The 15,594-nt window shown below is 57.9% G+C and overlaps 2 protein-coding genes across 11 annotated transcripts in view; one reads left to right on the top strand and one right to left on the bottom strand.

Annotated features, from left to right (window-relative positions):
* Positions 1-320: 320 nt before the first annotated feature.
* Positions 321-1,382, top strand: GJD3 (gap junction protein delta 3). Its single transcript, XM_042966715.1, has one exon. It carries the CDS (start codon positions 486-488, stop codon positions 1,263-1,265), a length of 780 nt encoding a protein of 259 aa, XP_042822649.1. The 5' UTR covers positions 321-485; the 3' UTR covers positions 1,266-1,382.
* Positions 1,383-7,072: 5,690 nt separating this feature from the next.
* RARA (retinoic acid receptor alpha) overlaps positions 7,073-15,594 on the bottom strand; it is a 44,633-nt gene continuing 36,111 nt past the window's right edge. For all 10 annotated transcript variants that reach the window (XM_042966344.1, XM_042966351.1, XM_042966347.1 and 7 more), the window contains 6 exons: positions 14,404-14,545; positions 12,208-12,368; positions 11,787-11,963; positions 10,223-10,427; positions 9,240-9,398; positions 7,073-8,632 (listed from right to left, as the gene is read on the bottom strand). In XM_042966344.1, coding sequence (XP_042822278.1) covers positions 8,415-8,632; positions 9,240-9,398; positions 10,223-10,427; positions 11,787-11,963; positions 12,208-12,368; positions 14,404-14,545 — 1,062 coding nt within the window. In that variant the 3' untranslated portion in view covers positions 7,073-8,414. The remainder of the gene's footprint in view (positions 8,633-9,239; positions 9,399-10,222; positions 10,428-11,786; positions 11,964-12,207; positions 12,369-14,403; positions 14,546-15,594) is intronic.

Genomic DNA, 15,594 nt, shown 5'->3' with positions numbered 1-15,594 from the left:
CCACCTCTCCCAGGTTAAGTTGGGTCTGGACTCCCCGGTTGGAGGTACCACGGTTGCCCATGGAAAGCATCCTTGGGCACGTGAGGGCACCGCTGGGCTTCTGGTTCTACAATGCAGTCGGTCTGGCCCTGCCGATGTCAAGTTGATTCCCTACGGATATAGACTCTGGAGGAGCATGGGGTCCAACCAAGCAGGCCCGTGGGGGTCTGGCTAGAGCACCAGGGTGGGGCTCCTCCCCAGCACCTTCTCCCCAAGGAGAAAGGCACCCACAGTTGAGAATCTCCTAACCCCTCCTGCCCCCGCCCCCTTGCTGACTCCCTCGTTCCCACAAAATCCCAGCTAAACCCAGGCCTAACTGAGCCCCTGCCGCACCCCAAGTTAGAGGAGGGCTAGCTAACCTCACTCCATGGGCTGGGGGGCTGGGGTGGGGCGCGGATCGGTAGCCTCTGACACCGGTCCCCCCCAACCCCCGCGTCCCCAGCGCCATGGGGGAGTGGGCGTTCCTGGGCTCGCTGCTGGACGCCGTGCAGCTGCAGTCGCCGCTCGTGGGCCGCCTGTGGCTGGTGGTCATGCTGATCTTCCGCATCCTGGTGCTGGCCACGGTGGGCGGCGCCGTGTTCGAGGACGAGCAGGAGGAGTTCGTGTGCAACACGCTGCAGCCCGGCTGCCGCCAGACCTGCTACGACCGCGCCTTCCCGGTCTCCCACTACCGCTTCTGGCTCTTCCACATCCTGCTGCTCTCGGCGCCCCCCGTGCTCTTCGTCATCTACTCGGTGCACCGCGCCGGCAAGCAGGCGGGCGGCGCGGACGCCGGGCCCGGGCCGCCCCCGCGCCGCCGCTGCTACCTGCTGAGCGTGGCGCTGCGCCTGCTGGCCGAGCTGGCCTTCCTGGCGGGCCAGGCGCTGCTCTACGGCTTCCGCGTGGCCCCGCACTTCGCGTGCGCCGGCCCGCCGTGCCCGCACACCGTGGACTGCTTCGTGAGCCGGCCCACCGAGAAGACCGTCTTCGTGCTCTTCTACTTCGCCGTGGGGCTGCTCTCGGCGCTGCTCAGCGTGGCCGAGCTGGGCCACCTGCTCTGCAAGGGCCGCCCGCGCCCCGGGCGCCGTCGCCAGGCGGCAGAGCGCGACGGCCGCCGCCACCGCGCGCGCCCCGACCCCTGCGGCCCCCCCGCCTACCCGCACCCGGCGCCGGCCAGCGACAGCGAGGGCGGCAGCGGCCACAGCAAGGCGTCCCTGGCCACGGTCCGCCAGGACCTGGCCATCTAGAGGCGGGCCGCGGGTGCTTCCCGGAGAACTGTCCCCGGGACCCTGCCCTGCAGCGTCCCCAGCACTTCCCGAGTGCGCTGGGTTGAGTGGGGGCCCCGTAGATTGAACTGTGGCAGGTCCTTGTTGCCCTGATCCAGGTGGCAGGGGGGAGGCCTGGGGCTGAGAGAACGTGCACAGGAGGAGGGCACCGCAGAGCCGGAAGGGGAGGTGCAGGTGGTGCCCAGAAAAAGTACTTGTGATACCAGCCTCCCGAGGGCCTCTCCTTCTTGGGGCTGAGGCGTGGCCTCTGTGTGGGCTCCCTGTGTATGGCCACACACTGCACATATGTGTAGTATGAGCTGCGTGTGCGCATGCACATGTAAAACCTGTGTGAACTCTTTGTGTGCGTGCACGTGAACCGTGTGTGTACGTGTGTGTGTACATCCTATGTGGGCTCTCTGTGTGTGCGTGTGTATTCCCTGTAGGTCTGCGTCTGTGCAGGCATCTGTATGCCCTGTGTGAGCTGCGTGTGCATGTGTGTGTGTATGAGAGACAGAGAGAGATCTCCGATATGTACCGGGTGGGTGGTCAGGACCCAGTGCCAGCAGCAGCCACACTGGCTCCCTCCCTACCTGCAGGGGTGTTGCAGGAAGGTCTCCCCTCTTGACCGAGCCCACAGAGAGAGGAGGCAGGCGCCCCTTCACGCTGGGCAGGCCTCAGTGCGGTAGGGCTTGTGGACACCATCCACACTCAACCTTGTGGCCTGGGCAGTGGCCAAGCCCTCCCTTTGGTGGAGGTAGAGTAGGGGTGGGCGGTAGGGTCAGAGGGCAGGACTCTTTTCTAGATTCACCCCCTCACCCTACTGCTGTTCCTCCCCAGTCTATAAACTCGGCTAAGTCCCTGCCGACCTCAAAAGAAAGCTGCCTGAAACGTGCCCCTGGCCCTGCATTTCCCTGTAGCCACCACCCTCTTCTCTCCTCTGAGAGTATAAAGAGCCACCTACATGGCCGCCTCTGGTCCTGCTCCTGTCTCTTCTCTGTCCCCATCTGTCTTCCTCCCTCTCCACCCCAGTGGGGCTGCTCTCCGTAAGATCACCCAGGCCCTAAGTGACATCCAGGGGCCACCACGTGACTACACCCTGGACTTTGTTCAACCCCCCTGAGCAGGCTGCTGCGACCCGCTCTGCCTGATTTTCTCCTGTGTCCTTGGCCCTTCCCTCTTTGTCCTCCTTTCCTTGCGCTCTTCTTCCTGGACCCCCCCTGCCTGCACTGCACACAGCAGCCAGAGGGGTCTTTCTAAACAGTCCTCCTCCTTAGGCCCCCAGGGGCTCCCTGTCATCAGGGTAAGTCAAGCACCTGAATGAGCCTTCTGAAGTCTTGCCCTCTCCTGGCCCTGCTTCACCCCTGCTGCACGGGCTTCCTAACCATACTGACTTTTCTCTTCCTACAAACACAGTGACCAGTTTCCTTCCAGATGTTTGAACGTGCTGTTTCTTTGCCTGGAGCAGCCTCTCTCTGCAGCACCCCTCTCCCCACCCTAGCTAATACCTACCTGCCTTTCAGTCTCATTTGGAAATAAATAGATCCTTTTCCTAATGGCCCCCACCCCCAAGTCAGAGCTAGATGACCATGGCACCCTTGCTTCTCCAGAAAGAGCACTTCTGCTGAATGGCATTACTTGCTCCCCCACCAATGGCTCCAGAGTCATGCTTAGTAAAATATGTTGATAAGGAACCCAAGGCGTCCCAGAGGCCCAAGCACTTATCCTTGCTCACGGTGTGCAATAGTGTCTCTCTGATGTTGATCAGTCAGGTGTGCAAAGCCTGGATCTCCAACAAACTCAAATGTGGATACACAGCTGTTCTTCGGATGTATTCGTTCAAGAAATATTTGCTGAGCACATACTATATGCCAGACAACTTTCGAGATCAGAACCGTTCAATAGAAATAGGATGTGAGCCACATGTGTAATTTCAGATAGTCCATTAGCCACATTAAAAAGTAAAAGGAAACACATGAAATTAATTTTAATAATATATTTTCTTTAACCCAGCATATCCAAAATACTATTTCAACACATCATCAATATGAAAAAAGCATTAAGGAGATATTTTATATTCTTTTTTTTTTTTTTTTCTAAGTCTTTGAAATCTGGTGTATATTTTATGCTTGGAGCACATCTGGATTTGGACCAGCCACATTTCTGGACTCAGTCACCACATACGGCTAGTGACTGCTGTACTGAACAGAGCAGATCCAGATGTTGGGCTCCAGTGGGCAACAAAACCTGCCCTCATGAAGCTTACAAAGCAGGCAATAAATATAGCACATACCGCCAGATATCGCTCAGAGTAAGGGCAGACAGTGACTATCCCTGAGGAGTGACACTGGAACAGAATGTAGCAAAGAGCTAGCCATGAAGCTGGCTCTGGGAAGAGCATTCCTGGTGGAGGGGCTGGCAAGTGCAAAGGCCCTGAGGCAGGAATATGCTGGGGTGTTTGAGGCCAGCAAGGAGGCCATTGTGGCTGGAGTGGAATGAGGGATGGGAGTGTGGTCACCAACACCTCAAATGCAACCCAACTGCCTTAGTTCCCTTCTCAGTGCTGTTATCTCCATCCACCCAGGCCACCTGCACCCACTACTGCTGAAGGCTGTCTTCTGCCCACCTCCCATGTCCTGTCAACCACCTAGTCCCATTTTACCACCGAAGCATTTCCTCCCTCTACCACTCTCATCCCTCCAGGCGCCGACCAGGGTCAGCCTTGTCACCAGTGGCCGGAATTGCTCCCACAGCTTCTCTGCTCCCTGCAATTCCAGTCCAAACAGCTCACTCACTGGCTTGAGATCCTTCACTCCCATTGCCCTCTCGGTCAAGTCCAGCTCCTGAACCGGCCCTAGCCTGAGCCCATCCCAGCCTCTCCAACTCACTTCTTCCAACATTCCAACCAAAATGGTTAAAGCACAGAGCTGGTGACAGTTTCTGGTCACATGAAGCTATTTATCACCTCTGTGTCCCAGCTGGCTAACTCCTTCCCTTACACCTAATTTAGCTGGGAGCTGGGACACCTCTTCCAGGAAGCCTTCTGAAATTTGTCCCAGGCCTGGTTAAATGCCCTGAACTCCCATAGACCCAAGACTTAGCCACGGCCTTTCCCAGCTTGTACCCCAGTCAGCATCCTTCAGTCAGTCTCCCTGATGGTGCAAAGCACATGTCAGCAAGGATCAGACCCCACAGCAGGGGTTCTCACCTGGGGGCAGTTTCTCCCCCCAGGGGACATTTGGCAATGTCTGCAGACATATTAGTTTGTCACAGCTGGGGGGAAGGTGCAGCTAGCATCTAGGGGCAGACCCCCTACAATGCACAGGACAGCCCCTCACGACAAAAGAATCCCTGGGCCCAAAATGTCACTTGTGCCATAGCTGAACTGTGAGCCCCTGAGGACAACCTCAAGCCCCAGCATCAAAGGTACAACTCCAAGGGGGCATTTTATAAATGTGGGGCCACTGCTACAGTTGTCAAAATGAAGGCAATCCTGTTGGCATTTGGTAGGCAGGGGCTAGAAATGCCAAGATGCCTTCTTACAACACGCACCACACGTGGGGGCACCTGGCTGCCTCAGAGCATGTGACTCTTGATTTGGGGTTTTTTTTTAATGTTCATTTATTTTTGAGAGAGAGCTTGCTCGTGTGCACAAGTGTGGGAAAGGTAGAGAGAGAGGGAGAGAGAGCATGGGGGAGGTGCAGAGAGATCTGTGCTGACAGCAGAGAACCCGAGGCAAGGCTTGAACTCACGAACTATAAGATCATGACCTGTGCCAAAGTCGGACGCTCAACCAACGAAGCCACCCAGGCACCCCTGATTTCAAGATTGTGACTTGGAGGTTGTGACTTAGAGCCCCAAGTTGGGTGTAGAGATTACTTTTTTAAAAAAGGGAGAGAGAAAAGAAATTTCACACATGACTTTAGAATGTCCCACTGGATGGTCACATAGTGAAAAGCCTCTCCATAACTACCTAAGCCCAAAACCTGATTCTGTTTCACAAGTAAAACCTTAGGGTTGTGGTTGGGGATTTTTTTTTTTTTTTTTTTTTTTTTTGCGTGGTTTTATTATACATTGGCAGCTTTTATTTCAACATTACTCATAAAGTTTCCTAGGCTTCTTAGGGCGCCTGGGTGGCTCAGTTAAGCATCTGACTTTGGCTCAGGTCATGATCTCACGGTTCGTGAGTTCAAGCTCTGCTTCTGGCTCTGCATTGGCACCGTGGAGCCTGCTTGGGATTCTGTCTTCCACGTTCTTTGCCCTTCCCCCGCTTGCTATCTCTGTCTCAAAATAAATAAAAACTTTACAGAAGAGGGGCGCCTGGGTGGCTCAGTCGGTTAAGCGTCCAACTTCGGCTCAGGTCATGATCTCGCGGTCCGTGAGTTCAAGCCCCACGTCAGACTCTGTGCTGACCATTCAGAGCCTGGAGCCTGTTTCAGATTCTGTGTCTCCCTCTCTCTCTAACCCCCCCCCGTTCATGCTCTGTCTCTCTCTGTATCAAAAATAAACGTTAAAAAAAAATTTTTTTTTAAAACCTTACAGAAGAAAAAAAAGTAGAAGGAATAGAAGGACAATGTTCTATCTGCTATGCAGTTGTGTCCAAGTATTAACGTACTGAAATTCATAGTCCTTCCCCTTCATTTCTCCTTTACAATACAGCGTGATAGCATAGTGATTTTTGTAAATCACGTGGATAGGTATGTTACGTTAAACTTCTGTCAGATTCATAAAGAAAATGTTAGAAAATATTTGCTGGAGGAAGAGAACCTTGGCCTCCACGTGCACGGTGACTGCCCAGATGGCCAGATAAGTAGGGAGCTGCCGCCACCTGGTGGCTGAAGTAGAAATGGCAGGCAGACTCCCACGGAAGGAACTCTTTCTGCCCAGGAATCTCTTCCTGTCCAGGCGCCCTAACCCACCCCAGACACAGCTTCCACTGCCACCTCCCTGGAACCCTCAGACCTCAGTGCTCGATGCTTCTTTGGGGGCAAGATTCCAGGAAAGACCTCTGGGTGAGAGGTGGGAGCTCTGAGTACTGGTCCCCCATCAGCCGTGAATTCGCTGTGATCCTGGGCAAGGGCGCTGCTCTCTCTGGGCCTTGATGTATAGAGTGTGAAGCGTGGATAAACTTGGTCTCTGATGATCCTACAGGACTGCCACACTTGATCCTCTCAACCAGGAGCATCCATGGTCTCCTGCAACCTGTCCTCTGTGCCTCCTGCCTACAGAGTGACTTTAGGGGTAGGCAGGGGAGGGCAGGACAGTCCTTCTTGGAGGCACAGGGATGGATGGACTAGTTTTCTAATCTTCATCCGAATCTGTGTTCTTGTTAGCTTGCCAGGAGCTCCTGACCCAAGTGCCCATGCCAAATTCCACCTCTGAAGGTCAAGCGCAAATTAGAGCTCCTCTGCCACTTAGGGACCCTCAGACCCAACCTCTGGCTTCCAGGGGCTCAGGACTCTGCAGGCAGGAGCTGGCTTCCTCCTTCAGACTGAGATTGCCAGAGAGCTGAGGCTGGCTTCCTCCCTCAAACTGGGGACTCCCTGCAGGTGGGAACCGTTTCTCTGCTCTCCCCACCTTCAGACTGGAGCTCCCTGACACGGGCCGTGTGGACCCCTAGACAGAGGGCTTCCCAAGGGCAGGCCTATCTTGTTCCACCAAAGACCCCAGCACAGCAAGGCAGGCTCCGAAGGCAGCTTGCCCCCTGGTGCTCATACCTGGCCCCCATCCCCAGTCCCTGCCCACACACCAAGAGAAGGCAGCGAGGCAGTGAGACTCTGAGGCATGTGTAGAATAAATATAACTTTATTCTTTATCCAGTAGATCTCAGTGGAAAGTCCAACAGTAACAGGTGCACCAGCGGGCTCTGGGGGGATGAGACCCCAACCCCGGGGCAAGGAGGGCAGGGCAGAGCCAGCTCCCCCAGCCGGGGCGTGCAGGGGGTGAGGGGAGGGGACCCCCTGTAGGCCCGTCCTGCGGGGCAAGGAGGGGGCACGGGTATGGGTGGGGGTGGGGCAGGCCAGGGAAACAGAGGAACTCGGGCCAAGTGTCTGTCCGCCCGTCCGCTGTGTGTGTGTGTGTGTGTACACGTGTGTGTGTCTGGGGGCCCTGTGGGCAGTGCTGGTGGCTGTGAGGCTGGGGGACGGGGCAGCTTGAACCCCTCGGCCAGCCCCTTCGCAGTGGGGGCTGGAGGGCTTCGATGATGTGAGCCCTGATGGGGAGGCAGCTCTGCCAAGGCCACAGGGCAGAGACACACACACGTGGATGTTCTGAGGACCCCCCCTTGCTTTGCCCCTGCCCTGTCTCTCCTGGTGAGCCCCCTCCTTCCAGGGGCTGCCGGAAACTGTCCACGCCCAGTGGTTAGGCAGAGGGAGAAGGGGAGGGCAGATCTTGGAAAGTTAGTACTTCACAGTTTTAAAGAGAAAACTGAGGAGGAAAAGGCTGGGGAGGAGGGCTAGGGGGTGCAGGGACATGGAGAGAGACTGGGAGCCCCTTCTGAGCCGCTCCCCTCTCCCAGGACCCACCCCCCTCCAGCTCTGGATCCAGCTCCCCCCAATACACAGCACAGATTCCTTCAGTATAAATGTGCTTAAAATGAAAATTCTTATTAAAAAAATCAAAACCAAAAAAAAATTAAAATAAAAACAAAACCAGCGAGAATTAATACCTGGGGGTTGGTATGGCAGGGTATGTACAGGGGGAACCCCCCACCCCTGGCCCACCCCCTCTGTCACCAACCTAGGCAGGGGGGGGTTCCCGACCGGGGGGCAATGGCTTGCGGGTTCTGAGTATGGGGGAGCCAGGTCCTGGCGTTTGCTGGTGATGAAGATGTGGCAAGGGGGGCAGAGGGCTGTCTTGATGAACACCAGGCCCCCAGGCTCCATCCTGAGGCCCAGGACCAGGGGTCCTCACTCAGTTCATGACCTTGCCCCTGACATCAGCCCAGGCTGCAGGAGCAGGCAGTCCATCTGCACCTGGGCCTCCATCTGAAGAGTCGTCGCCTCCTCCCTCCTGTCCCCCAGGAAAGGGAGGACAGGTGGGGGGCAGGGCTGGTGGGGGTCGCATGGTTGGTAGAAAGGCAGAGAAAAGCCAGGGCGTGGGGTGAGGGCTGTGTCCACGGGGCACGGGCGGTCACGGGGAGTGGGCGGCCGGGCTGCTTCTGTTTGAGCTGGGGCTGAGGCTGGGGCTACAGCTGCCGGGGGCGGGGGCCAGGCCGCCCCCATCCCGCCCCCCGCCCCCTGGCTGTCCGCTCAGAGTGTCCAGGCCCTCGGAGTTCTCTAGCATTTCCTGGATGAGAGGTGGCATGGAGCCCGGGATCTCCATCTTCAGCGTGATCACCCGCTCAGCCCCTGCAGGAAAGGAGGAGCAGAGGTCAGCACCCCGGCCCCCAGCCCCACAAAGCTCCAGGAGGGAGGGTGCAGGGGTGGGAGGACTGGTACTACCAGTATCAGCATCCAGTGTGGACCGAACTCAGGGCTCAGCTCTTTGACATAAGCCAGCTCTCCTAAGCCCCCAGTTCTAGGGGCAGCAGTGTTTCCAAACTCAGGCTCCAGGGTCAGACTGCCTGGGGTTGACACCGGGCCCTTTCCTAGGTGCTGTGTGTTACGGATTCTCCAACTGACACGTCAAAACTCTGTAAACACCATCATTAATTATCCCCAGGGAAACTGAGGCTCAGAGCTGTTAAGTGACCTGCTCAAGGACACACACCCACAGGGTCTGGAGGCAGAGCCATGCCCTCAACCACCACGCAGAGGTGACGCTGCCACCTTAGAGCTCACAGGCAGGTCACCTGGGCACGGTGAAGTCCAGGTGAGTGGAGTGGGGCATCGTCCTGGGCACAAAGACGTGGCGTGTTGGCTCACACGTGGGGGGCCGGACTCTGGGCATGGGCCAGGTGTCGGGGTCCAGCCCTGGCGGACACACAGGGCATCCTTCCAGGTGCGGGAGCCTCACCCTTAGCACTGATGCTTCGCAGGTCCGTGATCTTCATCAGCATCTTGGGGAACATGTGGGGGCGGCTGGGCCTCCGTTTCCGCACATAGACCTTCAGCGCCTCCAGCAGCGGCTCCTGAAGCATGTCCACCCTGTCTGGCTGCTCCAGGTCCTGCCGGTCTGAGGAAGCAAATGCCCCCTGAGCAGCTGCCCCGGAGAAGCAAGGAACACAGCCGCGCTCCCAGCCTTGGCCACGGGAGGGCGCGCTTGTCCAGGCCACAGGCTAAGCGTCTCTGCTCCTGGGACCTTCCCCTACAAGGGCAGTGGCTGGAGCCTGTGCGGCTGTGAGAAAGGCTCCAAGAGGCTCTTAAATGCGAGCAGAGAAGAACTGGGGTGGGGCTTGTCCAGGGCCCCCTCTGACAGCCCAATTTATAGGGATGTGTCCCCTGAACACGGGCGGTGCCGTCCTCAGGCAGAGGGAGGATGCCCAGGTAGGTCTCACTCCCACCCATCATTGTGGACACCAGCACAGTATGTCAAAACTCTTAACAATAAAATAATAACACCAGCAAACATTTACTGGGCCTTACTGTAGTCACACTGTGCCTTATTTATTACTCTCTTAATCCCCCCATCAACTTTATGAGGTGGAGACCATTACTGCCCCATTTTAAAGAAACGGGGGCTCAGTGAAGTTCAGCAACTGCTCAAGGTCACAAGCTGGCCAGGATTTGAACCTGGGTGGTCTCACCTTCAAGCCTTCACTCTTAAGCCCCCTTAGAGTGGGAACCAGAGTTCAGGTCTCCACTGCCACTCCCTTGCTGTGTGACCGCAGACCAAATCCTGCCCCTCTGGGTTCTCAGTCTGCCCCTCTGAGAGGGGCCTGACAGAGGCTAAGGTCCCTTTCTGATCTGACCCTGGGCTTCTCCCTGGGAAGAGACTCCGGGGGCTGCCCCACCACCCACCCTGGGCCTGACCCCCGCAGTCCCAGGCCCCCTGCCCACCTCCACAGATAAGACAGATGGCACTGAGAAGACCAGTCTCAGCATCATCCATCTCCAGGGGCAGCAGCTGGTTGGCAAATGCGAAGACCAGATCCGTGAGGGGGCCGAAGCCGGCATTGTGCATCTGGGTCCGGTTCAGGGTCAGCCCATCTGAGAAGGTCATTGTGTCCTGCTCGGGCGTGTACCGCGTGCAGATCCGCAGGATCTGGGTACAGAGGATGCACAGGTTCAGGGACTTGACCCATCCTTCCAGCACTTCCAGTACCAGCATCCCCCACAGGACCACCTGGCAGGTGGCCAACCTGTCTGTCGGACAGAACCTTCTAGAATCTTCTGCAATGATGGAGATGGCCTAGGTCTGCACTGTGCAAGTAGTGGCCACCAGCTACAATGTAGCCATTGGGCACTTGAAATGTGGTTAGTGCCACTGAAGAATTGAACTAAGTTTAATTTTAATTAAATTTAAAGAGCCACACACAGCAAGCAGCTACTGTAACAGACAGTGCAGATCTAGATCAGCTGATCTCCATCCACAAGAGAATTTAGAGGGAAACTAGAATTTTCAGGAGGCAAGGACTGTAGCAGGTTTATGTCTACAGATCCTGGGACTGGGTACACAACAGAATTCCATAAATGTGTATCAGCTCCAACCATTCCAAACCCCGATCCAGATTTGAAACTCTTAAATCTGGGGCACGGGGACAGGAGACTACCCAGAGATGCCATACTCTGCTCCTCCTGCCCCACCCCCACCAGGAAGTTGTAAGCCTTGTCACCTCCCAGGTTCCCCTACCCTGGAAGTGGCCAAGAGGGGACAGGTGAGCAGAGCCCATCAGGGATGACAAGGAGAATCCTTTCAGCCTTGGCTTTGACAGTCCCCATCACACACATCCTGCCTCCAGCCTAGTCGCCCTCTGCCCCACCAAATGCCCTGTAGTCTCCTGAACCCAGCTGGTCTCACACCCTCTTGGGCCTTTCAAGCCCTGCTCCTAAGTTAGGGCCCTCTCACATGCCCCTTCTACACAACCCCAAGCTGCCCCCTCCTCTGGATGCCTTCCCTGGGGCCCAGCAGCCCTGACTCTCTCTCCCAAAAGGGAAGGGACAGCCCTCCCCCATCTCCAGCCAGCACTCAGCACAGTTTTATAACCTCTGTTTACATATCTGCTGCCTCCACCCACAGAAGGTTCTCAAGAGAGGGGCTGGTGTTGTGTTCACCTCTGTTCCTGAAACCCAGCTCAAGGCCTGGCCACACAGGGTCCTACGTGAAACTTTATTAGACTGAAGACATGGGCAGATGGGTGGTGGGGTGAAAGGTTCAGTGGAAAGATCAGGTGGGCGTGGATGGATGCGTGTCTAGGTGAATCGGTGAAGCATGGCACATTCAGATGCTGAGTGGCTAAGTGGACAGGTGGACACATGGGGGAGAGGAAGGGTGGACACCGGGCGGTGGGCATTTGGATAGATGGATTCCAGATGTGTGTTTGGCAGGGTGGTTATTTGAGTGGCAGGACCTTCTCCAAGGACTCGGGGGCAGTGCCCGGGTGGGCAGGGTGCAGACCCTCACCAGGATGTCCAGGCAGGCAGCCTTGAGGAGGGTGATCTGGTCGGCAATGGTGAGGGTGGTAAAGCCGGGCAGTTGCTTGGCGAACTCCACAGTCTTAATGATGCACTTGGTGGAGAGTTCACTGAACTTGTCCCAGAGGTCAATGTCCAGAGAGACACGTTGCTCTGAGCTGTTGTTCTGGGAGGGACGGGGGACAGTGAGGGCCTTCTCCTCAAGTACCCCTTCTCAGCCTGGCTCCACTGCCCCCACAGGCCTGCCCTCCACCCACTTCACTTCCTGAGAGCCCCGGAATCAGGAGGCAGCAGGAGGAAGGAGAAGAGGGGAAGGGAGGACATGGAGGCCCAGGCAGGGGTGAGGAGGGGCGAGATGGGCCCCCTGGCACTGGGTGCACCCCACCCTGCCAGGCCGGGGGAAACCATACCGTAGTGTATTTGCCCAGCTGGCAGAGGGCGGGGAAGGTCTCCTGGTGCGCTTTGCGCACCTTCTCGATGAGCTCCCCAACCTCGGGCGTCAGCGTGTAGCTCTCTGAGCACTCAGGCTTGGGCGCCTCCTTCTTCTTCTTGTTTCTGTCGTTCCTCACAGCTGTGGAGGGCAGAGGCCGGGGTTACAGCAGGTGCGGGTAGTGGCCCATTCCTGCCTGAGCTCCTCCCACCAGACAGAACCACTGGCTGCCAAGGAAGTCACCCGGCCAGGCCCGGCGCAGGCGCACAGGAGCGCACTCACGGAGTGCACGTGTGAATGCGCACATACGAGTGTGCACAGGCAGGTAAGGTGTCAGCACACGGCCCACCCCTCCACACCCACCTGACCCACACGCCAAGTCCTGCCCCAGCACGTGACCACAGAGCACACACCCCTTGGCCAGCCTGTGTCCCCTGTACTCCTACACAGCCACACCAGCCCACACTCCAAGTGTGCAGGTGTCCAGGGCTGAAAGCAAGTGTGCAGAGGGTCCCAGCTCCGTGCTCTGCCTCCCCCGCCCCCTACTCCCTCTGCTTCCAGGAAGGACTGGTTCCTGCCTCCACGGGCCCCCAGCCCCCCTGCCAGCAGTCTCCCTGGGGGTCCCAGGGACTGGCTCCGAGCAGCTCCCCAGCCTGAAAGTGGGGGCCCGGCGGGAGAATCTCTCGGCCCATTAGCCGGGGGAGCTGACAAATCACCAGGGGCGCTGAGCCGCACACACCACTCGGCTTTAAAGAAGCGATGGGGTCGTTACCAGCCGATTATCCCAGACACACAATCACTCACAGGGCCAGTGGTGGCGCGGCTGCTGACGCTGGAGGAAGAGAGGGGGGTGGGGGTTGGGGGCCCAGGGAGGGGGCAGCGGGTGGGGGTGGGGGGAGCTGGCATAATTTGGAGATCACTCATGTCGATTCTGCAAATTCAATAAAGTGCAAGGGAGAGGAGGGAAGAGGGAGAGGGAGAGTGGGGGGGGATAATTTGGGAAGAGAAAATTGCAGCTGTGACAAGACGTTTATCATTCGGAAGCTTTAATTCTATTGAAATGGCAGCTGCTCAGCTCCGGGGCACAGAGCAGCCGGAGAGGAGAAGGAGGGAGGGAAAGGGGGAGTTGGTGATGGGAGGGAGAGGGGGTCCCCACCCTGGTCCTTCCGCGCTGAAAAGCTCTGGGAGTGGAAGGCAGCAGAAGCAGTGGGAGGTGGCGGCGCTGGGCCCTGAAGGGAAGGGTCCCGGGCTGTCACCCACTCTACAGTGTAAAGCCACCGCTTCCTGGGTGCCAGACCACGCGTCCCTTGCCTCCCAAGGCAGGAGGTGGCAGGCTGCTGCAGGGCCCCTCTGCTCCTCTCTGGGGTTCCTTGTGTCCCCCCCCCCACATCCCCTCCCCACTTCCCTCTTCCACTGCCCTCCCCACAAAGGGCTAGGGGGTCCCGCAGCCCCCCTCCCCCACCCCATCCCCCAAGGCTCTGGCTCCATGGCAACGGCCACGCAGACAAGGAGGCGTCTGTCAGCGTCATTTATCTCTGACATCATCAATCACCGGTCACCACGGCAACACCCATGATTCAACACAAGAGGGTCTCCCTGTCCAGCCCTCCCTCCTTCCCTCCCTCCATCAGGCCTCAGCTGAGCCCAAACTGGAAACCCCCATTCCTCTGGGACCTGAGAAGTCCCAGTTCTCTCTTCCAACTCTAGGTCCCAGGCTTCACCAGACAATGGCTTTTAAATCCCTGTGCCAGCCACACACCCCCCCAACAACACACAAATACCAGCCAGCACCCCTCTGTGCAAGCCCTCCCCTAAGGTGCACAATCCAGAGGGCCTCAGGTGTGCCTGAGCCCCGCCCCAAAGCGCAGCAGGGCCTGGAAGCAGACACACATGCACGCGTGTGCGAGCACACACAGCCAATTGCATGCAAACGGAATGGCTGCCCACACACAGACACACAGCGGGCTAGAGGTGCAGACAGACGCACACGTCCTTGCAGCTGTACACAAACCGTCCTCAACCATGAGCCCGCACACTGCACCACGGGCACACGCGCTCTGGTCCACACACACAGGTCCACACACACATTATCCACCCGCCCCGACTCCCATGGCCTTTTAGGAGCACGTCGGGCCCTGCCTAATGCAGAGCCGGCTCCTGGCACCGTGGCACTCACACTCCTTGGACATGCCCACTTCAAAGCACTTCTGCAGCCGGCAGTACTGGCAGCGGTTCCGGGTCACCTTGTTGATGATGCAGTTCTTGTCCCGGTGACACGTGTACACCATGTTCTTCTGGATGCTGCGTCGGAAGAAGCCCTGGGTATGGAGGAAAAGGAGTCAGGTCAGCCGCACCCACGGTGGGAGCGTGGCGGGCCTGCAGCCTCGGCCTGGAGGGTGGAGAGCCACGCCGCTGCTGTCCTAAGCCCGACGAGGTGAAGAAAACAGTCCCACAAAGACACCCCCAGAAGAATCCCAGTGCCCGCCTTAACACTGCAGGTGGGCAGCGGTCTTCCCACAACCCATACCCACATGCCTGGCTTTCTCCCTCCCAGGGAGAAGGATCTCAGGGCTGCTAGTGAGTCAAGAAAAGGGGCAGAGAGGACTAGATGGGAGAGAAGCAGAGCTCTGGAATCCACAGCCCCAGGCTCAGAGCACAGGAGAAAGAGGCCATAGAGGGACATACGCAGGCTAGCCAGAGAGGTGGAGATGCACACGTGATCGGGAGTAAGGCAGCGAGACACATGGTCACCGACCAGGCAGATATCCATGGTCACAGGCAGACCTGGGCTGGTCAGAGGCTGCACACACAGGCTGACCAGAGACAAGCACCCAGGGACAAACTAGGAACAACCAGACAGGACAGGCGGACACACACATCCGAAGCCTTGTGCTTTGCCCTTGTCTTTGCCCCGCCCCTGGGGATAGCCACTCCACGCCGAGGGGCAGCCTCAAGCCATGCAGCTTCTGAGCCCCAATCTCTGGGGAAGGAACCAATACAGAGGCTCAGGCACAAGGGAGAGGGGAAGAAGCCACACCCACAGCTGCTGGGAAGGTGGCAGCCTCATCTGCACTCTTGAGCCTATTGTGGGCACGGGGAAATCCAGTCAGACCCCGGGGAGCCCACAGCCTGGGCACCCGAAGGAGGCCAAAGCAGGGCGCCTGCTCCTACCTGCCTCCCGCCAGGCTGCCATGGTGAGGTTCAGGCAGGGCCACTGGGGGCAGGCCTCCTGGGTTTCCAGCCAAGACCCAGTTGGCAGCCAGCTCACTATGGCAACCTGGGTGGCAGCAAAGGGAGTGCACACCCTGGCAGCTAGAGGATGGAGACAAGGAGAGGGGCTCAGGCAGAGGGGGGACCTCCGGTTTGG

This window comes from Panthera tigris, chromosome E1 (genome assembly GCF_018350195.1).
Source record: "Panthera tigris isolate Pti1 chromosome E1, P.tigris_Pti1_mat1.1, whole genome shotgun sequence".
NCBI lineage: Eukaryota > Metazoa > Chordata > Mammalia > Carnivora > Felidae > Panthera > Panthera tigris.
The sequence above is the reverse complement of the archived record's forward strand: the minus strand, read 5'-3'. Positions and strand labels throughout refer to the sequence as shown.

What these genes read in the sequence shown, in the direction of transcription:
- GJD3 (XM_042966715.1), top strand. Translation starts at nt 486, where the DNA reads ATGGGGGAGTGGGCGTTCCTGGGCTCGCTGCTGGACGCCGTGCAGCTG.